We start from the raw sequence: 26,856 nt of genomic DNA on the forward strand, positions 1-26,856 counted from the left end.
CATTTCAAGCATTGTATAGTCTTCAATCCTCAAAACAATGATTGACTGACTAATTTCTAGAAAAAACTGTTTCTCTCTTTTTTTTCTTTTCTTTTTTTGTGTGCCATTTTTGACCTAATATTGACCTTAAGACATGCCAGTCTATTGCATACTGTGGCAACTCAAAAACCAACACAAACAAACTAACCAAATAGCTTTCAACTGTGTTTGATATAATGGCAAGTGATTTTCTAGATCCAAATTAACAATTTAGCATGATTACTCAAGTATAAGGTGTTGTAGTGATGGCTGCTGTAAATGGGGCCTGTCTAGATTTGATCAAAAATAAAAAAATAAAAAATCTTTTTTTCAGATAGTGATTGTGCTGTTTTTTTTTTTTTTTTTTAGTCAGTAATGCTGACAACACTTTGTGATCAGTTGAATGCCACTTTGGTGACATAAAGTACCAATATCCTTTTGAAACAGCCAAATCTGTACATTATTCCAAACTTTTGGCCGCCGGTGTATGTATATTTGTAATTTCAACAGATGGCAACACTGACTGAGATGATCCGATAGTAATTGGTTCATGTACAGTCTTTTCATTGCCTTTATTTATGGCTTTGAGCAAATACGTATCGGTTCACCACTCCAACTACTTAGTTGACAACTCAGGAAAGTATTAGATAGATGTGTTTTATTAGGATGAGACTTCACCAGATATGTTTGACTAGGAATGGGCGTTGTCCATTAAATCGAATAGCAGGGTTTGTGGCGGGACACTCCCCGTGAGCTCCAGAGCCATTCCTCCACCAACCTTGCCCCATTCCAAGACCCGCCCTTCGCGCGCTTCCTCTCCCGATTGGCTCTCCGACCTGTCCATCACGCTTCATTTTCCAGCTGTCGCAGCTCCAGGTTTGTGTGCGACTCACACCGGACTGGGAGAGACTGACGAGGGTGACGTGCGATCATCTGGAAATTTTTTCACGCCGTCGATTTTTTTTTTTTAGGAGCCCACTCTTGTCGTCTGGCTCGAACCTAAAATTTGAAGCTTTAGATATCCACAAACCTTAGTCGATGCAAAGAAATGAGTGGAAAAATCAGCGCGTGGAGTGTAAATACGGATCCGGCTAGCTAGCGGGTTAGCCTACCCAATTAACCTAGTTAGTGCGCTCAGCTAATTAACTTTTCGCGTTTTGCAGCCTCAAAATCAAATGTTTGCACGATAGTCCGTGTCTTTAAAAGCTCAGATGGCTGTGTCCTGCCACTTGTCGACGTGTGTTAGCTAGGGATCCGGCAGCTAATGGACAGCGTTGCGGTAAATCTGGGCACTGGGACGGTTAGCTTAGCGAGACAGCTGAGGACAGCACGGATGTCGTGGCAGGCTCGTTTGTCCCTCCGGGACTCTAGTTGGTAGTCATCTTAAATGATTAAAACCGAGTTTGAGTAGGTGTATTAGTAGAGGAGACATTTAGTTTTGAGGAAGGCATTGTTTTCGGCCCGGCCTTCAATCTCATTAGTCTTTGGCCTGGTGTGACAGATCGGTTTAGGTTTCTGTTGGGTACTTTTTTTTGCCTTATCGATTTAAGTGTACCACAAGGCATCCTGGTTTCCCCCTCCGGCACTTTCGGTTCAGTGCAGAAACAGCCAAGGCCCTTGCTTCATATCTAGGCCCAATCATTGTTTTGCTCATGCGTAAAAAAGGCCTTGATTGCATGCTGCATTTTAAATAACATTCCCCCCTAATCACCAGTGCGTCCATCCTGGTCCTGTTACCCTTTCGTCACGCTTGCAAAAGGGAAGCGGAGAGTAGAACTGCGTCAAGATCAGGGTTGGGATCTCCAAACGCTGTGGTAATGACTCTCGAGTCCATGATGGCCTGTTGCATGAGTGAAGAGGCGAAGGAGTCCAAAAGAATCAACGCCGAGATCGACAAACAGCTTCGGAGAGACAAACGAGATGCGAGACGAGAGCTTAAACTCCTATTACTGGGTATGTACTTGAACTGACAGCTAAATACAGTAAAAAAAAAAATAAGTGCATTGAATTGGGAGATTAATGTATAAAGGCGAATTGTATGTGACAAGCAGTGTATATGCATGGTGTTGTTTAGGGCTGTGTCGATTCAATCAAACCTCGATATATCGCGGTACCCTTTCTCGCGATATTTTATCGGTATTTATATTAAACTATTTGTGAATTAATATAATGTAAACACAACACAGTTGGCACATTGTTACTTCAAAATCAATTTAATGATCTCACTAATAGACCAAAACGTGTTTTCAAGCTAAATACTTTTCATCAGATTAGTATATAATCGAGGTAGACTGATAGTAGATTTAGCAGATAACTAAGGTGGTGGATAAAGGCAGATAACTGATTTATCCGACGTTAGTTTAAAAGTTTTTTAGATTTATAGAATGTAAAAAAAAAAAACAACTTTAGTCTTTCCTTACTATGACCTACAGAGTACAAAATGAATAATATCCCAGATGCTGTTTATTGTAAAAACCAAAATCCCAGTAATAACCAGAAAAAATTGAAGATTTAAACATAATGTGGAACTATGAACAAGCCAGAAAACACTTCAATTTTGAACATTAATTATTTAACCAAATGACATTGAAGTGAGCATTAGAATATGGATGAATATTGTTTCACTTTTGCTTTTCTTTTTTCAACTCTAGGGCTGCAACTAATGATTCATTTGATAATCAACTAATCTAATGATTATTAGAGCGATTATTCGACCATTCTGTCGATTATTGCAACGATTAATCATTAGCTCTTAACTGACTTCAGCTTGTACCTTGACTTAAAAGTTTGTAAAAAACTGTACTTATAATAAAGAGGACAAAATATATATATTTTTTCCGAATGCCCAATTCCCAATGCACTGTAAATCCTTGTGGTGGTGTAGTGACTCGCCTCATTTCGGGTGGCGGAGGACAAATCTCAGCTGCCTCCGTGTCTGAGACATGTGGAGGCTTTCCGCTATTCTCCACGGCATCCACAGAGAGCGAGAACCACATTATAGCGACCATGTGGAGGTTACCCCATGTGACTCTATCCTCCCTAGAATCCGGGCCAATTTGGTTGCCTGGGAGACCAGGCTGGAGTCACTCAGCACACCCTGGATTCAAACTCGTGACTCCTGGGGTGGTAGTACATGTCTTTACTCGCTGAGCTATCCAGACCTCTGACAAAATCATCTTTAAAAACACCAAAAAGTTTAGACCTTGGCACAGAATTCTTCGAACATCGTTTGACATTCAGAAATGTTTAACCAACATTTGATCGTTAAAGTGGGTCCTTTCAATTAGAGGTCGACTGATAACTGATTAATTCTTTCCATACTATGGTGGGCAAAGACAATGAAATTAATAAAATCCAAGATGCAGTTTTTTGTTCAACACTAAATCTCAATAATAACCTGAAAAAAAAATGAAGATTTGGTGCATAACACAAGACTTCTAATTATAAATAAGCCCAGAACACACCGGGACTCTTATATTTAAATGCTGAAACAATTATTGGCAACTATTGACATAGATTTTTGCTGATAACCGATAGTTCCAAAAAGCAACTATCTACACAGATTAATCCGTAAGACCGATATATCGGTCTACCTCTACTCTCAATCCGCCAGAACAGTTTTGAGTGCAAGTGCTCCCATGTGTGCTCCCATGTATGCAGAGGCTGGCAGTGGATGTCATCTCAGCCATTTCAGTACTCATAATATCAGATTTTGCACTTAAGCAGTGTTCACACTGCCAGCTACTTTGTCTCTGCATGTTGCTGGTGGTTAGGTGTTTAGAGTCTAAACAGCACAATTTCTTTACAATTAATATTATTATTAAAATATTAGGATCACGTGAGCTTTACCATCATATTGGCTGTCGCTCCAGAAAGTCGCTCTTCATTTGCATAAATGTAAACAATTCTCAACTTTGTCACGTCCCTGGACACGCCCACATCCGGACGGCAACACGAGCGATGGCGACTGTTGGCGACCGGATGTGGGCGTGTCCAGGGACGCGACAAAGTTGAGAATTGTTTACATTCTCAATGCCACCAGCTCTCATTGAAAATGAATGAGATTGTCGTTTTGTCGCTGCTTGTCACTGGCAGTGTAAACGCAGCTTTATACTTCGTTGTCCCCACCATAAAAAAAAAAAGAGGTACAGTTGCTTCAATCCTGGAAATAAAACTCCCAGAAGCAAGGAGGTCATTCAGCTGCTCCGTCAAGACAAGGTGGCACCCTCAAGATAATATGCATCATATAGTGGATGGAAACGTGCAATGATTCGTATTTTCTTTAGTCAAAGTTTTAGATATGCGCTTAAAAACGCAAAATATTTAGATTCAGTTCTTTTAGGTTCAGTTCTTAGTTACACTTAGGAAAAAGTTTTTTAAAATCATGCTTTAACTTATTCCATGGAATTTATATCATAATGTGGGACCAATTTCTAATAAGATCAAACAAGAATCCTCTAAGAATCAAACAATATCCTATTTTATCAAGTGTGATGCCTATTTTATTTTTCAGAATTTAATTTCTGCTAATAGGAGCTTTTTGTTTTTTTACAATTTAAGTGTTTTCTTAAATTATAAATAAAATACCATCATTTGCAGAGGTGTGGCAATGTCGAGAATTACTGTAGTGGTATTTTGGCTCGTGAAACTATTGCTGAATGTTTAGATGTTCATTTGGGACAGAAATCAACATTAGTAACTGTTTATATAATTTTATTTTTTTACTGTTTAATCTGATGATTGGTCCATTTATTTATTTTTTCTTTAGTTTTGGAATCGGAACCTTCAGATACTTTTGATGGCATGATTTTCAAAGCAAGATTGTCAGCAGTTTAATCCTAAAGGATTGTATCTGTATATTTTAGTACTGTGGAGCATTTCTGGAGAGGTCCTTACATTGTTCTCAGCATTCAAAATAATTAGATCAGTGGCTTAATTCGAAACTCGGGTTGCAAAATATATTTAGGGCTGTGTTTACATCCCAGTTTTGAGTTTATGACTGGTGAAAGCAATGTCCGTCTGGATAGAAGGGGCAAAAATGGTGTTTATCTTGTTTGATCTTCTCTTTAACAAATCCTTGGCACTTGGACAAGGAAAAAGCTAATAGGGCGTGCCAACATGTCAATCAAGCTTTGGAAAATGAAACTTATTCTGGACAGGTTGTGGTTTTACAAGCTGATTTTGTTCCCAAAAATGGCAAAACCCATTATTCAGGCTGCCAGGCACAAGGTTGCAGTTGCATGCAAATAAGAAGGCCTACTATTAAAAACTGTGTGGATCCACTGCGTAGATGAACAGATACACGGTCGCAGGGACTTTTTGTGTAGTGTAGGATGACCTATAAAAGCTCTTCGTGAACGCGTGTCCTCGGAAAGCTCAAGCCCTGCCAGATGCAACACAAGAAGCCTTTGTGCCGAGACTCACGGAGGAAAGACGGCAATAAGATATGCCTCGGTGGAAGAAAAAGGTCTTGCATGAGCAACGAGTGTCGTTGAGCAACGAGTGTCGTTAACCTTCTGCGTCTGGCTTGATAGACTCTCCAATGCTTGGTCTGAAAGCGGAGATGTAGTTGTCATGAACCGATCCTCATCTACGCTTGCAATGTGGTCTTCTCAAAAAAACAAAAAAATACGTGAAAATGAAAGCAGGACCTAGGGAGTACAGTTATGTGATGCGCATGATAAAATTGTTTTCACATTGTGGAAATAAGAATTGGGAGGGTAAAATGTCATGACAATAATGTCACCATGTAAGAAAGCTTAATGACTCTAAAAGGCTTAATTTTGAATATTCAAAATGTAGTTGTTTTTTTGATTTAAGTAAACTACTAGGGCTGCATTTCCCAAAAGCATCGTAAGCTTAAGTTGATCGTAGAGACCATTGATGGCCTCTATGATCAACTTAAGGTAACAATGCTTTTGGAAAATGCAGCCCAGGACCTGAAGAGCAATGTTTGGAACAACATGCGGGCAAGTAAATGATGAAAGATCTTTCCCTTTAATATGCAACTATTCTTATAGTTGGGGGTGCGTATATAAATCGTCCTTTTTACGATTATGATTTCTCAAATTCTTCCTTTTGGGGTTCTTTAGAATTTAACAACTTAAAACTTCCTCCCTTGATCTTGTTCCTATGAAAACAAACCTGTCTAATATCAGGTTAAACCGGATTCTTAAACTGTGGCTAAATAGGCATATGTATTGACTTATTCAAACCATTTGCTCTTAGTTTGATAATGTTATCTAAACCATGACTACCTTTCCTAACTTACTGGCAAGGATGGAAATCGCTAGGAAGGGAATCGTTTGGAATTTAACGATTCCAATTCTAGTAACCATTCTTTCAGTACTTTTGTTGAAGAATTATTTGGAAATAATGGATGCAAATCTTAATGCATTTACTGCCCTCAGCAGACTGTAGCCAAATTATGAGATCATTTAAAGTTTTTACATCGCAGAATATATATAAATTCTAAACAAGCAAGAAATGTGATGGCATATTTCAGTCATGCATTTAAAATTCCACTTATTACAACAAAACTTTGCATCTTTGACTACACATTGTCATACATGCTGGTCGTCTGTGTACAGGACACGTAACAAATCTCATCAGCAGAGTGCTCGCACACTGAATGCACACAGTCTGTTTTTTTCTTACTCTGTGTCTTCTAATGAGCAGAATGCGTATGCGCCTGGAATTATTTACACTAATTAGTAGGTCCGCAAGGTGGCAACACTCACATTTGAGCCGTTTCTGTCACTAAGAAGCAATAGAAGATTATGTAATTGCCACTAAACATCAGGAGATGAAGGTGAAAATGGCAAAAGTGGATGTGCAAGTCAAGAGTGTGTGTGTGAGGAGCTCTTGAGATCTGTATTTGTATAACTCTAGTCTGAAGGAATATAAAGGCATCTTTATTGGTCTAAACTCCTGAAGAGAAAGTCCTGTGTCTCATAGCAGTTGTAGCACCTCTTGTGTCTGCGTGCACAGTTATATGGAGTAAACTTTGAAGGCTTGCATTCAACTGTATGCAGACCCTGAGCAATTGCATACAAATTTTAAATAGCGCTTCATTTACTCATGTTGTTCCTCTACAATGAGAGTTATGACAATATAAATTTTTTGGGTGAACTAGCCTGTTATGACAGTACAAGCATGAACAACTACGCAATTAATTCCAATTATATTTATATATTTTCATTGATTTGATGCAGCTGTTGCACATATAAGCTAGTTTTGTTCTTTGGTTCAGATACTGACGATACAAAGTGATTTGAGGTAGAGAAGAGCCTGTTTGTGTATGTAAAAGGTTGTGTGTTGGTGTTCTCTGCTGGAGGGACTTGAGCTGAGGAACCACTCTTCATTTCCAGCCCACACTTCTGCTGCACACATGAATGCACACTGTTGCTGTGTCACATGATCCGGATCCAGAGACGGGAGAAAGAAAAGAAGGAAAAGGATCTGATCACTTGAATACCTTATTCACACAAAAATGTGCTACTTAGCAACTTCTGTCTGGCACGGACTCGTCTGAATGACAACCCGGACTTCCAGGTTTCTTGTTACGCCACATGGACGGCTCTAGCCAATATTTACCTAGCTGAGTTGAGTATAGAGTCTATAACACCTGAATGTTGCGGAGGAGCTTGATGACTGTCAAAGATTGTACAGAATGTTTGTTATTTGGACACGCCTAGCACAAAGCTGACACTGTTCTCATGCAACTAACATATGGCCTATGTTTTGTTTTACACTTATATTCAAAGTCCTTTATGCTTGTGTGTGGTTTTTACCTATTTTGTAGCAACACTATTCGTTTTGCTCATACTTATGAGCTAGTGATTCGAAGAAATCCCTAACCTTGAGCATTAAGGCCTAAACATACTCTACGGAAGTACGCGAACGCAAATGTTTCTAGCTACGCTAGCTCGATTTTGCGGTCTTGTGCTCCCAAAATGTTTCTAGTTATTAGTTTCAGGCATCTTCTCCATTTTTAATGCTGATGTCATTACAAACCAATGAATGTCATTATTAAATGGTCTATATCAGATATCAGTGTGAATTGTCTGCTGCTACTGTACGTTTACTCGTTTAAGCCAAGTACAGCCATGGTGAAGCAAGAGTTTAAAGAGAATATTGCTGAGCAAGGAAGTTAGTCAATTTATTTATAGCGCCTTGGTGAATATTTATAAATTTTTAAAGGTTTATTCCTGTAAACTGTTCAGAATCAACTGTGCCAATAAGACAAGTCAGAATTTTTAGGATTACTTGTCCCATTTGTTGTCTCGCCTGTTAAATCACTCTCAAAATATGGACAAAATGGTGTAAGTTAATTTAAAACTCTGCTCCTCACTCAAGCAAAGCAATCTGTCTTATGTGGTGGTGTTTATGAAATGTCAGGTTAACATTTCCAACCACATAGCGATAAGGTTTCCATATTTGTATGCAAGTTTAAAACCATGCAAATACCGTGTTAATACCCACCTCATGATTTCCATGTTCAAACCAAAGAGTAGTTTGAGACTGCAGAGAGTGATTGTGTTAGTTCAACAGCGTTCGAGTATCGAGTTGATCTTGTGAAATAGGCGGGACCAGCAAAGTGAGAGTAGCTGGTTTTCGGTTAAAGAAAAACACAGGATCGTCTTGCCACTAGTTGTGTGTGTGTGTGTGTGTGTGTGTGTGTGTGTGTGTGTGTGTGTGTGTGTGTGTGTGTGTGTGTGTGTGTGTGTGTGTGTGTGTAGGTGCATATTGTTGCCTTTTGTTAGATGGTTGCACTCAATGGTAAATACACACAAACAAAACACCCACCTAGGATGCGTTTTAGAATCTGGTTTCAGTGTGAGATTAAAATCTTACATCATTTGATATGGTGGAAGCTTTGTTCCAGTTTCCCAGTATGTGTTTGGCAAGCACTCACGCACACTTGTATCCTGACATTGGTATAATAGCTGATATGAGCTGATTTTCTGTGGGTGTCCACCATCTTATATTAACAGGAGAAACGGCTAATGTAGAGCTGGAGCTTTTGATTGATCCTGCATAAAATATGGAGAGTAATCGGATAGCTGAGTAAGTTTTATAGAATACACCCCACATTGAAATTTTATTTAATTGCATCTAACCATTTAAGGTTTTCTACAAGATGTGCATTAGTTAAATTGCTGCCATACAGCACAACAGTTTCTCAAACAGTTTATTGATGATCTTTGCTGCTTTTATCTTGTGGTCGACAGATATGGGTTTTTTAGATGGATGATGCTGAAGCTGACATCTAGCAGTGTGTATAACAGTATATCAGTGTGGCGGATGGCCGAATTTAAAGTCTAGGTGAAATCGAAATTGACCCCATTTACTTCATTGATGCATGTTCCTGGTCTTGATTCATCGGTACGCATGTTTAGGGTTGAGGAAACGAGAACTAGTTTTTATTCTGAACTGGTTAATTAAAAAAAAAATACAAATTATTTTCATGACTGTTAGCAGTCACTGGCCACTTTTAAAATCAATGGGAGAAATTGGAATGCCCAATGGTCAACAGATGTAGAAAGGAAGTCCTGCCTTAGCAAATCACCTTTTAGAATCAGACATTGCCTGTTATCAATTCGAGAATGTGTATGCTATACAAGCATACACAAAAGTGCATTTTTTGCGTAATCTGATATAAATGAAACCAGTGTTTGCTGATTTTACTGCTGATTTGAAACATTATTTTATCATAATCTTGACTAACTGAGATTTTGGTCTTTCCCCATTCAAGTTTATAGGAGCTGCACTTGTATGCCGCTTGTTTACATAGAAAATAGATGTCGGAGAGCATTTCCAGAGATGGCCGTTTCTTTCGAAACTACAGCATGAAACATGCAGTATGACCAGTATAGTGTAATTTCTGAAATAAATTACTCGAGTTGGTAAATCCAATGAGGATTGCTTTTCTTATTTCCATAAATTGTGTTTGTAGACATTTTAGAGGCACAAATGTAATTGAATATTTGGTCCTAACTATTTAAAATAGAAATTCTAAACAAACAAGAAATGTGATTAGCATATTTCATTTATACTTTCATAAAATTGAACTTATTACAACAAAACTTTGGAATTGTAAAATGATTTCAAGTGCATACCAATATCAGCTGATGCCAATAACTTCAAAAGGCCTGAATATTGGCAGTTTAATCAGCCTAACTGAAATGTGTCTTTTTTCCCATGTTTAGTTAACAGTTGTGGCTCAAAGGAAGTGTTAGGCATTATTTTCTGGTGTCTAGTTCACACTGTTTCCATTTAATATTTCACAAAACAAAAAGTGCATTGTGCTGATTATTTTACTGCATAGCCATCTGCAACATGTATTCTTACTGCATCCAGAAAAAGTACAAATGTGATAATTGCTGCATGGCGTTTTGCATTTCTTTTCCGTTTTGAGGATTGACACATTTAATGGATAAAGGAGAGCACTGCTCGCTAATGTATGGCCTCTCTTTGAATCTTTGCGGTGTGCTAAATGCTGTAAAAATGTTGCCATGGCAACCGCCTTTGCTGCACTGTGAGCTCACAGACATGAATGTAGGATAGATCATGTCTCCCTGCCGTCAAACGCTGCTTACTTGCACAATAAAGAGACACAGGAAATAGAATTTGAGCCATAGTTGGGCCTGACCACTCTGCTGTTTTGAGCTTTTGTCTATAAATCTCTTCAAACAAGAGCTCACTGCATGTTAATGCCCTTGGAGTCTTTAAAGAATTGCGTGGAATCAAAATTGACCCAATTTCTTAATAACTGTCCCTGGTCTTATTGTGCTCACATCGTCAGTGCACATTATTTCAAAGAAACGTTTCATAATCTTTCATCAAAATTTAATATCTTCTGACACTTTTGATTAATCATAACTAGTGCCGCACAAGGACAAAAGAAGAATGTTAAAAGATAACAAAATTAAATTTAAGTCCCCTATGGAACTGCTTTCTTTTCCTTTGACATATTTCCTGTTGAAACAGGAAGTTTGGGCTGGACATTTCGAAAGGCTCATCCTTTTTCCTTAAGATAAAAATAAATAACTAATAGCCTTTAGATTTCACAGTCCTGAACTGTGATTTGCTACTTGCTAACTGGGTGCATCTGGTATAAAGTAGAGGTTGACCGATTTTTTTTTTTTTGGAGATACCAATAACCAAAGTGTTGGAAAAGGACAATCAGCAGAAAACTTTTATTTTATTATTGATTGCTAGAATGATGAAACATTTCCTATTCTTTCTTTACTATTACAGGCACAGACACTAAGCCTCTGACAGTCCAAAATTAATAATCCTCAGAAGCAGTTTAGTGTGCAAACGAATTCCCAATTATAACCAGAAAAATGTTGGTGCATAACGTTGAATTTTAACTGTAAACAAACTGAAATACAACGGCGTCTTGACTCAGTTACAATGCTCTATATGCAAGTATTTACCAGTTGAAAAGTTTTGTAAATATCAACAGTGTGTGTGTGTGTGTGTGTGTGTGTATATATATCACCAGATGAGGCATTGAAAAGTCATTACAAATCAACAACTATTGGCAGAGATTCTTGCCGTTAATCAATAGTTCCAAAAAGAAACTATCGGCACCAATTAATCAGTAAAGCGTATATATCGGTCTGTTTCTAGTATTAATGGGAGGGACATTCTTGGTCTAGAGAGCATTTGATTGGACACAAATCTTTATAATGCATCAAAGTTTTGGGTCCATTTTCTCAGAAGAGACAATCTTTTAAATGTGTATATCTTGCTAAAAGTTTAGGAGTACACTAGCATATTGATGGCCTCAAAGCTAACACACATCCACTAAAAGCCACAATCTTATTTTATTTTTCCCTCTGAAAATTATATCAAGGTGCTCTGGTAAACTGCAAACAGTTTCAATTGCAGTTTCTGTGGAGCAACTGTCCTGTTGTAAACTTGCAGTGAGGTGCAGCTATTTGGCAAGCTGAGGGAGCCAGGATAGCAGCGGTTATGCAACCAGGCTGTTTTATGGGCGTCCCCTGTCAGCAAACCACTGGCAGTTCAGAGAGGCATACAGACAGGAAACAGATAGTTTGCAAGGAGAAAATGACATGCCGGTCCAGCTTCTGAAGTTAGAACTACCAGTGATTTTGAGGGAGAGACTGTAAAAATGGGACAGAATAAAATTGGGGGAAATGGGTTCTGGACTCGATGCAGACAGGAATTGAACCTGCATGTCTCCAACATGAACTCTGCATATCTGGATTGTATGCACAAACCACTAGAATTTTTGTAATTTATTTTTTTGTAAATGGGAGTCTGGTGATGTACAGTAATTGAGACTAATTTAAAATTAAAAAAAATTGTGAAATGTGATAAAGCCCAGAATGCCTTTCATTGAAAAGAAACACAGCTGAAATCACAGTGCTGTGGGATATTCTATTACATTTTTACAAAGACAGCTGATTCTGCAGAAATATGCCTTAAGAAATTCAATCATGTCTGTGAAGTGGATTAAATTAGTTTAAATTAGTGGTGTTTGTCAAGGCAAGCCTCACTATTATTCCTACTAAGGGTTGGGGGTCCAACCCAAACCCCTAGCTACAAGTTTTGCACAGGCAAGCACCATGTTTCTTCAGAAAATGTAAAAATCTAGTTTTATGTTTATGGTTTCAAAAACTAGGGATGTTTGAGTAGTTTTAAATGTGTTCACTTACTGGAAAAGGGCTTCTCATGTAGCTATGCAAGAATAATTGTTTTGAGTTGAGCAAATTTTGTTTATTTGAATTAAATAACAGTTGTCAAGGATGTCAATACGTGAAGTTCATTTACACCAAGATAAAACCTGCAGCACTGGTTATCGTACCAATCGAAGCACAACTTTCTCAACTGTTGACACACTATTGTCAAGGACATGATGGATTTTGAAAACTGGAAAGCTGCTCGACTTGTTTTTCCCTCTATCCGTCCAAGACCTCCCAAGTTCCAGAGAAGTCGTATTGTTGAACTTTGGGGGTGGCTTAAAGTTTTTACTCAAAGACCTCATGACCAAGGAAATACAAAAGCTTTCTTGGAAAAGTCTAATGACAACTTTTCCAATTTAGATTTTCTATTACAGCCAGGGTAAGGTGCGGCACAAATGAAATTTGTTCTCAAATTACTGCTTTGTGCAAAGTTAAAGCATTGTTAGTTCTGGTAAATGCAGGGTCCGGTTAATTGGCCTAGATCAGCAGGCATATAAAGAATCTCGTAATGCACAAACTTACAGAGCTGCATACTAACAATTTTGTTTTTGAGCACTCATGCCCCAAGTTAAAATTTTTAGGGGCTCGGTCACTGTTAGAAAAATAATATAATGTTACTGTGCCACAACATATTTATAAGCAGGTCCTGAAAAATGTAAGAATTACCACAGAAATCTGAAAGATATAGGCCTAAGTGATAAATGATGATGAAGCAGCACATTAGACATCTTCACTGATAAATTTGTTAACTTGTATATTAAGATCACACACGCCATGATGCAGCAGCAGATGTGTCTGATCATCTTATGATCATCTTACATCTATCACACAAATGTATTGGTTACACTTTATATTCATATTTCCAAATAACTAATTAGTTACTATAGAGTTTTATATATATATTTTTAGGCTTTGCTCATGAATATTAAGTTACATGATATTCACCCAGTAGGCTTAAAAATCTTTTATGCTAAAGTATAGATATGCATAACATAAAAACCAGTCGTTCAAAGTCGACTAGTCAGATTAGGCAGCCCTGTATAGGCTAATTAGGCTGCATGTCCACTAGACATTGATCAGACACTCCGTTTGCTACCAAGAACATTTCGCACAAAACCACTTATGGGCATATCGGACGCAAAATGATGCTCTTAACTAAGTCCTTGGATTCACAGGATTGTCCTCGGTCTGATTCCACTTTCAATACCTGTTAGATTAGTAATATTGTTGGTGCGCAACATCCAGTTGACGTCATCCAACATTTTGTTGAGCCTTTTTCTACTGAAAGTATATATTAAAGCATAATTGGTCTGATTGCAGTGTTCAGTGTCACTGTAAGGACACATAAAATAGTGCGCTGTCAGATGCGCCTCTACATTGACCCCTTTAAAACCTTCAGCACTAAAATACTAAATTAACGCAACGATGAAGACCAACAACTGAAAAAGCTTTTCAGAACCCTTTTCTGAAGACTTTTAAATCTATGAAAAGATAACAATAGCACTGTTTAATGTAACACCCTGTGTACACGAGACGCATGGCGCGATACGACCAAAAGCAAATTGCTATCATTATAACCAATGAGATGCCATCTACACTGGATGTGTCCATCGCGCTGACTGTAAACTGGTGCCCCGTTCCATTTTGAGCTGCTGGTGCTACGCCTGGCAAAAAGACAAATAAACTGTTTAAATGTTTTAACATATCTAATGTAGATGGCCTCAAGTCTTTGCGACACAACATCGCGCTTGTCGTGTGTAAGTTGCATATGGTTTTGATCATGTGTCAGATGTCGCACTGGTGTGCCCAAATAATTGTTCTCATTCGCACAGAGTAATTTTAACTTGCAAATGCGAGTGAAATGCTCACACTATAGAGCCGTGACTTCTATATTCATATTTCGTTCTGTGTTGATAATGGCAGGTAGGGAAATTTTGCTTAATTTGACATGGCTGAAATTACTTTGATTCCGGTACAAAAGATTTATTTATTTGGTCATTCTGTGCATGCGTAATTTCTTTTTGGAAGAAGTTAAGTTTGCATATGTGGCCTGAACAACCAAATGCTTTTAGACTTGGCTGAGTCCTGTATGCTTCATGCTGGTGGTTTGATGGATCAGATTACTATTTGTCTCTGTGTCTTGGAGGGCATTTCCATTAGACTTCATGACCTGAAATCTATATTAAATACCCCCTTTGAGTTCTCATTTACAGTTTCTTTGTACTCCTGAACTCTACAAAGATTTTTGTTAAACTTTCTCTTCAGGCACAGGCGAGAGCGGCAAGAGCACGTTCATCAAACAGATGCGCATCATTCATGGGACGGGCTACACCGACGAGGACAAACGTGGCTTCACCAAACTTGTCTACCAGAACATCTTCACCTCCATGCAGGCCATGATCCGTGCCACCGAGCACCTCAAGATCCCATTCAAATATGAAGAAAACAAGGTGACTCTTGCACTCCGAGCAATTACTATCTTCACTGTACTGTAATCATGCCTTCAATGAACGCTGATATGCAAATCATACCCAGATAGGCTCTAAGCTTGGCTATAAAAAGAACTACAAGCCTGGCTTGTAAATTTTATTGCTGTCACACCATAGTCAGCTGTCTGTCTTAGGTGCAGAATTACAGTTAATTATTCTCATGTTCAAAATCTGTTAATATTTCCTAACGACAATCCTTAAACTTTAACTTGACAACTTTCTGTAAGGCATTAGTATTACATAGCTATTTAAGGGATAGTTCACCCTAAAATGAAAATTCTGAAATTTACTCACCCTTGTGTGACTTTATTTCTTATGCAGAACACAAGGAAAACATTTGATGAATGTACCAATCTGTTTTTTCAAAACAATGCAGTTGAAAGACTCAATTTAAAGCTCAGAAAAAGGACCCAAAAGTATAATAAAAGTGGCTCGTGCATCACTTTCCATGTCTTAAGGCATATGATAGGTTTTGGTGAGAAACAACCCAAAATGTAAGTGACCATGTTTAAATGCACTGAAGAAAACTGTTTATTCCAGGGTTTTTGCAGAAAGCTGCGTTCTAAAACGTCATGTAAACGAAGGCAGATTTCCTTATGCCGTTTAAGGGATAAAGAGAAAGCGGTTTAACACACACAGGATTCTCCCAGAAAACACAGCTTATGTGGTCACGTAAAAACACCAGCGGCATTACTATAGGGTTTTAAGAGTGCATATGTGCGAGAACAGACCAGAAAACAAACGTCATGTGGTGGAGCCCAGCAACAAGTCAACAAAGCAGAACGTTTATTTCTATCCAGAGTTGCATTAATTTTTGGCCGAGATCTTGTATTGTTGACGGGAGAGTTGAACCAGTCTGTCTTTCCAAAGACTTTCAATTGGGTTAAGGTCAGAACTCTTTGGTGGCCAGTTAATGTGTGAAAATGATTCCTCATGCTCCCTGAACTACTCTTACAATTTGAGCCCGATAATCTTGGCATTGACCTCCTCGAAAATGCCTGTGCCATCAGGGAAGAAAAAAATCCATTGATTGTATAACCAGGTCATTCGGTACATTCAGGTAGTCAGCTGACTTAATTGCTGCATAATGGTGCGGAGCCTAGACCTGACCAATTGAAGCAACCCCAGATCATAACACTGCCTTCAGAGGCTTGTACAGTGGGCACTATGAATTATGGGTGCATCTCTTCACGTCCTTCCCTTCTTACCCCGATGCACCTGTTGCTTTGGAATAGGGTAAATCTGGACTCATCAGACCATATTACCTTTTTCCATTGCTCCACAGTCCAACCTTTATGCTCCCTAGCAAATTTAAGTGTTTTTTTTTTTCTTCTGATTAGCCTCACTAACAAGTGCGTGATTGGATTGTGCAAGTTGAAATGCTCTTTCACTATTAAACATAGCCGTCAGTTCTACTTTTTTATTTTTTTATTATATATTTATTTATTTATGTGGTTTTTTTTTAACACTATGTGAAGATCGTTCAACTTTTCGACCACATTTCATTCAGGTTCACCACTATCCTTCCAGGTTTTAATATGGCATTGGACAGTTCTTAACCCAATACATAATTTCAGCAATTATTTCAAAAACATGAGGGTGTTGTAAATTATGGGATACATTTTTGGGATAACCGTCCCTTAAAGTAATAAAATGGGCTGTTTTCATTCACAGTCCAATGCTCTTCTGGTTCGAGAGGTTGACGTGGAGAAGGTTTGCTCATTTGACCAGCCCTACATCAGTGCAATAAAGATGCTTTGGACAGATCCAGGTATCCAGGAAGCTTACGACCGCAGACGAGAGTACCAGCTCTCTGACTCCACTAAATAGTAAGTGTGATTGTGCTGTCAGTGGCCATTCATCGTTTAACTTAATTGCTATGAAATATTGAGTTCTTTTGAATGCTAAATCTCTACTTTGGGTCAGTTACAAGTTTTTGTTGTCAGACATGTAATAAGCCACAGCTGTGTGTGTGTATAATATATATGTATACTGGTAGTATCACAATTGGAGTCTTGTCACTAATGGCTCTTTTCCATTGCTCGTTACAGTTTAACTCTACTCGCTTTACTTTTCTGAGCTTGCTTTTCCACTGCTGATTAGTGCCGCCTCAACGTGGGTGGGATTATAGGCTAATCGTCATAGTTGCGCCGCCTCTGCTGCCTTGACATCTTAAACGCGACAATAAACTATAACATGACTGCTAGCTGTTAGCTACTTGCTCATTGTGCTGCAGAAAGCTGTTGTTGCATGGTGATTTTACACAAGTGTAACAGTTAAATTGGCCTGGTAATTTAACTAAATAAAGTGAAGCTTTCAAGTAGAGTATATAGTTAACAAAACATACCATCCTCCATTGTGGAGTCCAGGGCACTCTCCCTCCCATTGCTCGCCGGTCTAGATAGTGTCCAGTTGGTCAAACCACGTCCACTTTTCCTTGATGGATCTGTAGTCACGTTTTAACTTTTCCATACACTGTTTGTAGGTCCGGTTGTAGCTGTGAGCGGCCAAAGGATAAGAAACTTCCAGAAAGACTTTTTAGTTTTGCATTTAGTTAATCGCTAACGAGAGGAGCGTCTGCACCTCATTTATTGACCAGCCATTTCTTACAATTCGAAACGGCTATATCTGTAGCTAACTTTAAGACTAACGGGTTGATGTCCCGTGTTGCAAATCCAGTGATGCTGGTAGTGACTTCTCTCTGACCAATCAGTGATTTGCAGGGATTTGACATCACATTTAGTATCGCTTAGAACATCGACCGAGGTGATGCTAAAAAAAAGTACCAGATACTATCCACAGTGGAATACCCCCAAAAAGCGAGTAGAGTATAGTTGTACCTTGCAGTGGAAAAGCCCCATTAAATCACCCTTATGTCAACAATAGCATCATAGCTACCTTGTTACACCCACATGGAATCTACACCTGCATAATTCTTCTCGAACAATTTGAGTCCATGTCATTCAAAAAATTCTAAACACCCCCCACCCCTTGAGTTCAAATTTGTGAGGAAAATATTGATATGCAAGAGATAAAAATGGCACAGCTGTTTAAGAAATTGGCTTGCTTGGGACAGCTGTCAATTATATGGTGTAGCTGAAATTGTAAGACTGGTGCAATTGACCAATCAGAATCAAGTATTTCAGAGAGCCATGAAAGGTTTAAAAGGCAAAACTTTCATATTTTTGGCCAAAATAAGAGTGAAGTACTCAGCCTTTTTACATATTTCAATCCATTTTCAATCAGATTCCATGTGGGTCTCATTATTGTGTGTGTGTGTGTGTGTGTATTACACACACAAGTACATGCCTCTGTCTTCTCACCGGTTCATTCCACAGTTACCTTAGCGAATTAGAGCGTATATCGTCTACGGGATATGTGCCCAGCCAGCAGGATGTGCTGAGGGTCCGAGTGCCAACCACTGGCATCATAGAGTATCCCTTTGACCTGGAGAATATAATCTTCAGGTAGCACCTATCCACGGCACACCCTCCCTGTCGCTGCTGTTTCCTGACCTTTAACCTGCTGTTGCAACTGCGCTGCTGCCTTTCATGATCGCATTCTCACACACAGGGCTTAACTTGATCTTTTAAGGAATAGTTCATCCAAAAACTGTTATTTACTCACCCCCTCCATGAAGGTCTAAACCGGTTGTTTTCCTGTGAAATGCCAAAGCTCTAAAAAATACAAAAACACCATAAAAGTAGCTCACTCACTTGCACACTATATTCTAAGTATTTTTTGTCATACAATAGGTATATATGAGGAACTGACTGAATTTTAAATCTTTAACAACTGAATCATCCCATCTGCCTAAGATTACATCTTGTCCGCATCCATATTCAAAAATGTTGTCACCGTAAGTTACACTAAAACATGAGTAGCTAAAGACTACACACTATTTTTGCATTCTGAATGTCATAAGGGTGAGTAAACAATGACAGAATTTTGTATTTTTTGGGTGAACCATTCATTTAAAGAACCCAAGTAAAATGTTGAACAACGTTCAGCTCCTGTCAGGGTTATGACTAACCTTTTTGAAAGAGATTGTTGGTTGAATTAGCAGGAGGATTTGCCATCACATACCAGGATTGTGAATGGCATATTCTTTCACCACTGCTCTTTCAAAGCTCTCGGGCTCCTAAAGGGGGATCTGCTACCATGCTTGATTCTTTCTTCTTTCCTGCTCTCTCTTTCTCTCTAGCTATCTAAGTGATTTGGATCGTATCGCAGACCCATCGTATCTGCCAACTCAGCAAGACGTGCTTAGGGTTCGCATCCCAACCACAGGGATTATTGAATATCCCTTCGACTTGCAAAGCATCATTTTCAGGTAGAACATTGTTAGATGGGTCTTCCCCCAGTTTTAATTTCTTAATTTTCATGTTGCATGCTGTAAACCTATGCGTTGATTTGTTTTTGTTTTGGTTTTGGTCAATTGAGAAATGTTGTAATTTATTTTATTTCTTATTAGCTTGCGATGTTGCACAACATTATCCACTTCTCTGTGATGTTAGTTGCTATTAATTTTGTCCTTTGGGGGGGGCATTCGCTCAATGCGTTTTTTTTTTCATCTGTCTTTTTGCAAATGTACTAGACAGAAATTTTTACCATTGCGCCACATCTCGCGCGAGGGCTGCATTTTTAGATGCCGTGTCAAGTTAAAGAAATTCAACTTGCAATTTTATAGTGTTATAATGTGTCTTGCTTTTTTTGCGCAAGAACACGTTCAGTCAGAACGGCCTCTTTGCGTTATCACATTTTAAAGTTTGTCTTTGATATATTTATGTACTATATATTTCAATACATTCTTGGGTTAAAATTGTGGCCATCAGATTATTAAACCATAATGGTTCATCCTTCTCCAATCAACAGGTTCTAGGGTCAAATTATTTTTGTGTTTGTTCCAAAATCGATTTAGAATTTTATACTACAACAAAAACTGATGCCGCCAAGCAGTCTTAATTATAACAATAAAAAAAAATACTCAAATTAAATTATAACTAAGTAGATTTTTATTTTATTTTTGTTATTTTCGATTGCTGTTGCATCAAAAGCATTACTCCAACAGCATTTTTGTTTTGCGTCCGAGTTCCGAAGTTCAGTCCTACAGCACCAGAGTATGAAGTTACCAATCCTACTGTATGAAGACTTTGCTGATAGGGCTGAAACGATTAGTCGATATTATCGACAACATTGACAATAAAAAAAAAAAAAAAATGTTCAACAAAAATCTTTGTCGTCGAATAGTTGCTTGATCTCATTTAATGTAACATGGAATCACATTAAACTGTAATGATGGCATGAGAAACAGCACTGCAGTTCACTTAAAACTGATGAGAGGAAGAATTACACAGAATTCTTGTAGTTGTGGAATAAGTGGAGTTGGAGCTCTTTAAGGGAAACACCCTAGCGTTACATCTTAAATGCAGTTATATATAATGTGTTATAGCTTTATAAAGTTCAAATAATACAGAAGCAGATCATGTAAATGACTTCAAACTCCAAAACTGGCATTTCTCTGTGCGGCCAGCACCTCTATGAGTTGCGCAAATGTCCTGATCAAAGGGGGAGGGACTGAAATGCATCCGGCTTATGCATACTGTCACGTGGATGCTCGTCGTGCGAGCCCGCACTTGCTAAAGCTAGATTAGAACGTGATGTCTCGCGATTTACTGAATCATAATATATGTGTCACTGTACATTTCTTATCATGAAGAAAATTGGCAATACGCAGCAGTTGTTTTCCAATATAAATATTTAAAACTCCTTTTGCAGCTATAATGCAGAAGAAAATAATTATTGGAGAATGTTGAATATAATATTAAAAATACAAATATTTTAAAATATCTAAATTCTTAAAGATGCATTCGCCTCCTAGCAGCATATATGATATTTTAAGATATATATATTAGATTTTAGAGAATAGATCTTGAATAGAAGTATATTTTGTCTTTACTGCACTCGCAGATGTATAACCAAGTGAAAAAAAAACACGTATATACAAAAGATATTTTGACTTTAGTTTTTTTAGACTTTTAAATGGAAAACAAGAGAACTTACAATTTCTTTACTCAAACTTAATAAAGTATTGATTTCCCATTAATTCAGTGAATGTCTTTTAGAGGTATTTTTAAAAGATGATAAAGTATTCTTGTTGAATATTTCACAGTCGTTAATGTTATATTTGAGAACCAAGCCTGAAGGATTCATTATTTCGCCACTCATTTTTGTTCTGTATTTCAATCGTATAATTGATAGTCTGAAGTATGACCACAAAACCTCTCTCGCAGTTGAGTATTCTTTTTTAAACCAGTCAGTTTATCTTGGATGCCAGGAGTTTGTGTTCTTTGACATAGCCAGAACAAGACATTCAGGTACTTTCACCCATTAAACATTGCAACTGATTGGCTGGAAGCCAAATACATTCCACATAAAAAATACAACAAAACAAACATTCCCACACAGGCAGGCGTTTGAGTTCAGACCCGCAGAGGGAACGTCTACAAAACGCAACAAGGCAGGTGATGCGGCAGCAAGAAACCCTCTACAAAACCCCCCTTATGTAGAGCAGAGATGAGAGCGGGAGAATCTGAACAGCGGTGATCACAAAAGCCTGCAAATCGATTGGAAGCCAGCGTGTCAAACCCCTCCTACGCACCCTGGCGCCAGAAATAACTTTGCTAACAACATGGTTCAACTCGAAAGGTTCCCTCTTGCTCCATGGTAGACATGTTGAAATAACATGTTTGCATTTTTTATTTGTTTTTAATCAGAACTGCTTAACTGCTAAGGAGGTGGAAGGGTTACATTCCAAGTTAATCGTACTACCTTCGGAGACGTTCATAGTTTTAGCTTGACTCCTATATGCGTTTATGCAAATAAGCCGCAAGTGATATTATGAAATGGTAAGGTTATGTAATTTGGTTAGGTAACATACATGGTCAAACTCCTCAACCCCAACCGTTGAAAAGTTTTGTTTTTTTAAGAATGTTGAACCGTCTCTCTTGTTGGTTCCTCGTCCTTCAGAATAAAAGGGCTTATCCTCGTAAGTAGGTCAGTTATACCTCCTGCAGGAATGGAGACTGGCTGAAGAGGCTTTATTTTCAGTTGTAGCTCCTGAAGGAGTCCATTTATCAAAGCTTTATGCCTGGCCACTAGAGACTGAGGTAGTGAGACTGTGTTGCCTACATTAAGTCCTACTCTGATGTTTGCTCAGAGCGAGTTGTAGTGCAGGTGTAGTAAAATAAAGAAATCATTTTAAAAAATTGCGCAGCTGAGAATTGTGATTTGCCTTCTGTTTGAGTTTGAATCTTGTCAATTTATGTCAATTATTTTTTTTATTTAAATGAGCAGTGAGTTTTACCCTTTTATATGAGTGTCTCAGCTTAGAATGGCCCACATTCTAGCTATACACATATTTTTGGTCTAGTGTTAAGGCATATTTAAACAAAGAACGAAACTAAAATGCAAAACAAAATGCAGGCGAGAGATCTGTTCACACCAAGAGTTCTTTTGCTTTAAATAATATGGCCTACGGCTTGACAAAAACAGTAAAGATTGCACTTACTGTAATGCAAAACACGAGGCATCTGATACAAATTTCCTTTGCTGTAATGCAGTACTGTAGTGATGGTATAAAATAAGTATATTTTGCAAATGTTTGTGACAATTAGATGGGTAGTTTGTCATGACGAGCTTTGTTTAAAACTAGTTTAAACTGTTTAATGGTTGTACAGACATTTACAGTAAGACAAAAAAAAGTTTGTAGAATAGCTTTGTCAAGCCAACATAATACTGTTAGAAGTTATAGTACTGCTGTTGCAATAACATGTTGCTTGGTAGGTATCATATAAATGTATCTTGTGCATAATTCCATGGCATGAGAAATTGCTTTTCATATCACTTTTTGCTAATTTTGTTACTGCTATGAGTCCTTGTACTTGAAGACAAGCAATATCAACTGCTGTTAGCCCCATTGGCAGATGTCTATCAGGAATACAGATTCCAGTCACATGATTCAAATACTGGTTCCAGTCACATGACCCAAAAGATTGTATCTTATTTCCATGAGGGTTCCAAAAAAAGCATTGTTCTGTTGTTAAACCAATTTTTGTTCACCGTGTGAAAATCCCCAGAATGTCCAGAAAAGCATTGTTTTGATTCAAGGTCTTGTGAATAGGATGTTTTCAATGAAGCAATAAAAGGCCTTTCTCATTTTAATATTCTCTTTTTTGCGTATTTGTTTTTCTATCTGTCCTGGGGATACTAATACTGTGGCCAGGTCTTTGAACACTCTTTCCTTCATTCAGTCCATCTCATCTTTCTCCTAGCTCTGTCATGTACATCTTCCTTGTCTTTGCGGTGGATGTTTAATATCTGAAACCATACACTTCTCTCTTTCTTTGTTTGTGGCATGTCTACAAGTGTTTGTGTGTTACTTTTGCTTCCTTACTGAGAAATGTACAGTTTAAAACTTTCACTTTAAATTCATGTTGTATTTGTATGTCAGAACTAAAGAGGAATGTCTCCGAATTAGGGCTGGGTGATATAGCTAAATACACCCACTTATCAGCCACGACATTAAAACCACCTGCCTAATATTGTGTAAACGGAGCCAACCCACATCTCAGAATAGCATTCTGGGATGCTATTCTTCTCACCACAATTGTACAGAGCGGTTATCTGAGTTACCATAGACTTTGTCAGTTCGAAACAGTCTGGCCATTCTCTGTTGTCCTCTCTGATCAACATGGCATTTCTGTCCACATAACTGCCCTTCACTGGATGTTTCTGACACCAACAATCATGCCATGGTCCAATCACACATTTTTTTTCCCCCCCTATTCTAATGGTTGATGTGAACATTAAATTAAGCTCCCGACCCCTATCTGCATGATTTTATGCATTGCACAGATGCCCCACGATTGGCTAATTAGATAATCGCATGGATGACTGTTGGTGCCAGATGATCTGGTTTGATTATTTGTGTAACTGCTGATCTCCTGGGATTTTCACGCACAACAGTCTCTAGAATTTACTCCGAATGTTGCTAAAAACATCCAGTGAGAGACAATTTTGTGGATGGAAATGCCTTGTTGATGAGAGAAGTTAACAGAGAATGGCCAGACTGCTTCAAACTGACTAAGTCTACGGTAACTCAGATAACCGCTCTGTACAATTGTGGTGAGAAGAATATAATCTCTGAGATGCAGGTTTGTGCTGTTTTAGAGGCACGAGGGGGACCTACACAATATTAGGCAGGTGGTTTTAATGTTGTGGCTGAAGTGTGTGTGTGTGTATATCTCTATCGTTCACTAACCGACCACTTTATTAGGTACACCTACTTATGTGACTATATAATCAGCCAATCGTGTGGCTGCAATGCGTAAAGTACTGCAGATAGAGGTCAGGAGCTTCAGTTATTGTTCATATCTGAATGGGGAAAAATTTTGATCTCAGTGATTTTCACCGTGGCATGATTGTTGGTGCCAGACAGGCAGGTATTTCTGTAAATGCTGTTTTCCTGGGATTTTGACACAAAACAGTCTCTAGAGTTTACTCAGAATGGTGCCAAAAAAATAAAATATCCAGTGAAAGGCAGTACTGTTGATGGAAACGCCTTGATGAGAGAGGTCAACAGAGAATGGCCAGACTGGTGTGAGCTGACAAAGGCTACGACAAATCAGATAACTGCTCTGTACAATTGTAGTGAGCAGTACAGCATTTTTTGAATGGACAACACGTCAAACCTTGAGGCATATGGGCTACAACAGCAAAAAACAATGTCAGGTTCCAATTCTATCAACCAAGAATGGAAATCTGATGCTGCAGTAGGCCCACCATCTGTTTACTTTAGTAGAAATTGAGATTCATCAGACCAGGCTAGGATTTGCCAGTCTTTAACTGTCCAGTTTTGGAGCCTATGTCCAATGCAACCTCAGCTTTCATTTGTACATTCTGTGATGCTATTCTGCTCACTACAATTGTACAGAGTTGTTATCGGAGTTATCGTAGCCTGTCTGGCCATTCTCTGTTGTCCTCTCTGATCAACATGGCATTTCCGTCCACAGAACTGCCCCTCGCTGAATAAACTTCAGAGACTGTTGTGCATGAAAATCCCAGGAGATTAGCAGTTACCGAAATTGAACTGATTCTGATAGTTGTGAACATTTAACTGAAGCTCCTGACCCGTATCTGAATGATTTTATGAACTGCTGCCACACAATTGGCTGATTAGATAATGGCAAGAATAAGGTTTACAAGTGCACCTAATAAAATGCTATGTATATATTTACAGTATTTTTTTTGCAGTATGTACAGTATAGCTTTTTGACAATCTGTGTGTCTGTACTTTTCAATGATATATAGATGGATGGATAGATGGATATAACATTTTAATACATGAGAAATGACACACAGGGACTATTTGAGTGACACAAGCAAACAACTGAATCAGTTTTGAATCCAACTGTTTTTAAATTAAATGGCTGGTTTGAACTGATTCACAGAAATACATTTAACTTAACCGTAACGGTGTTTTTGTTAAAGAGTGTAAATCGATGTTGCTATTAAAATATCTGTCTTGACTCTAAAACTCGCTAAATTAGTGTCATTAGAATTTTTAAGAAACGTAATGTCATGCATTACGCGCCATTGTGAATATCACAATGATTTAGTAGTCCATCACCAGCAAAATGGTCACAAATATATTGTGAAAATTAAAATGTATTGCGCGGATCCATACATGACTGCAGAGAAGTACATTCGCCCTAAAATTCTCCAGCATCATGATTGCAAATAAAATTATATTTGCATGCTATTTTTTCATCTCAATAGTCCTGTAATTTGACATTAGATTGGCGACATCCTGCCTCAGCTGTCATGGTTGGAGCTTCTGTTGTTTGGTTCATAATAAACAGAAGTTCGATTCTATTATCCAAATGGCTAATAACCTGGAAAATGCACACTGGCAAACTTAATTTGTGTACGTCGGCAACAATAAATTCCCAATGTAATAAGGTTAACTTCATAATTTCTCTGGCAGAATGCTAATTTCATATTTACTGGTGTGGTTTTTAAGAAGTATCTAATTTTGTATGACAAGTGATTCCATCTTTGAGTAGAAGACCTATTAGTTTTTGGTGGCATGCAAGGCCATTACAGTTAATTTGCAATTGGTTATGAATCCGCTCTGTCAAAACAATTATTACTCTCAATTCAATTGTGCAACAAAATGTTTTAAAACCAGCTAAGAGTGTAAACAGGAACATTATTAGTCTTAGACAAATCAAGTACCTCTTTTCCACTGAAATTTTGTTTGCATCAGTTGCTTGGCCAAGGGATCTGCAAACCTATTTTAGAACCAGCTGGCATTTCCACTGACTCCAAAATGATGACTGTTACTTGGGGTTCATACTAATCAATCAACACACAATTTTATATACATTTATAATGCAATTTGGGCGCTTTTTAGTGTAGACTATTCATTGATTTATAATGGGAGCAATCTAGATAAGTTTCACTTCAGTCTAACCAAATGGAATTGGTATTTCTTTTTTTAAACTTAACATGGGCATGTTATCCCACCTTATCTTCAGTGGAAATGTGTGGAATGGGGCCAGATTGGG

At 38.1% G+C, this 26,856-nt stretch overlaps 1 protein-coding gene across 3 annotated transcripts in view; it reads left to right on the top strand.

Annotated features, from left to right (window-relative positions):
• Positions 1 to 650: 650 nt before the first annotated feature.
• Positions 651 to 26,856, top strand: part of LOC127640955 (guanine nucleotide-binding protein G(q) subunit alpha-like) — a 32,895-nt gene continuing 6,689 nt past the window's right edge. The window contains exons 1-5 of one of the 3 annotated variants that reach the window (XM_052123694.1): positions 651 to 1,971; positions 15,003 to 15,187; positions 16,901 to 17,055; positions 18,565 to 18,693; positions 19,431 to 19,559. In XM_052123694.1, coding sequence (XP_051979654.1) covers positions 1,836 to 1,971; positions 15,003 to 15,187; positions 16,901 to 17,055; positions 18,565 to 18,693; positions 19,431 to 19,559 — 734 coding nt within the window. In that variant the 5' untranslated portion in view covers positions 651 to 1,835. The remainder of the gene's footprint in view (positions 1,972 to 15,002; positions 15,188 to 16,900; positions 17,056 to 18,564; positions 18,694 to 19,430; positions 19,560 to 26,856) is intronic. The other 2 variants (XM_052123695.1, XM_052123696.1) reach the window with 2 other exon arrangements.

Source organism: Xyrauchen texanus, chromosome 50, assembly GCF_025860055.1.
Source record: "Xyrauchen texanus isolate HMW12.3.18 chromosome 50, RBS_HiC_50CHRs, whole genome shotgun sequence".
In the NCBI taxonomy this organism is placed as follows: Eukaryota; Metazoa; Chordata; class Actinopteri; order Cypriniformes; family Catostomidae; genus Xyrauchen; species Xyrauchen texanus.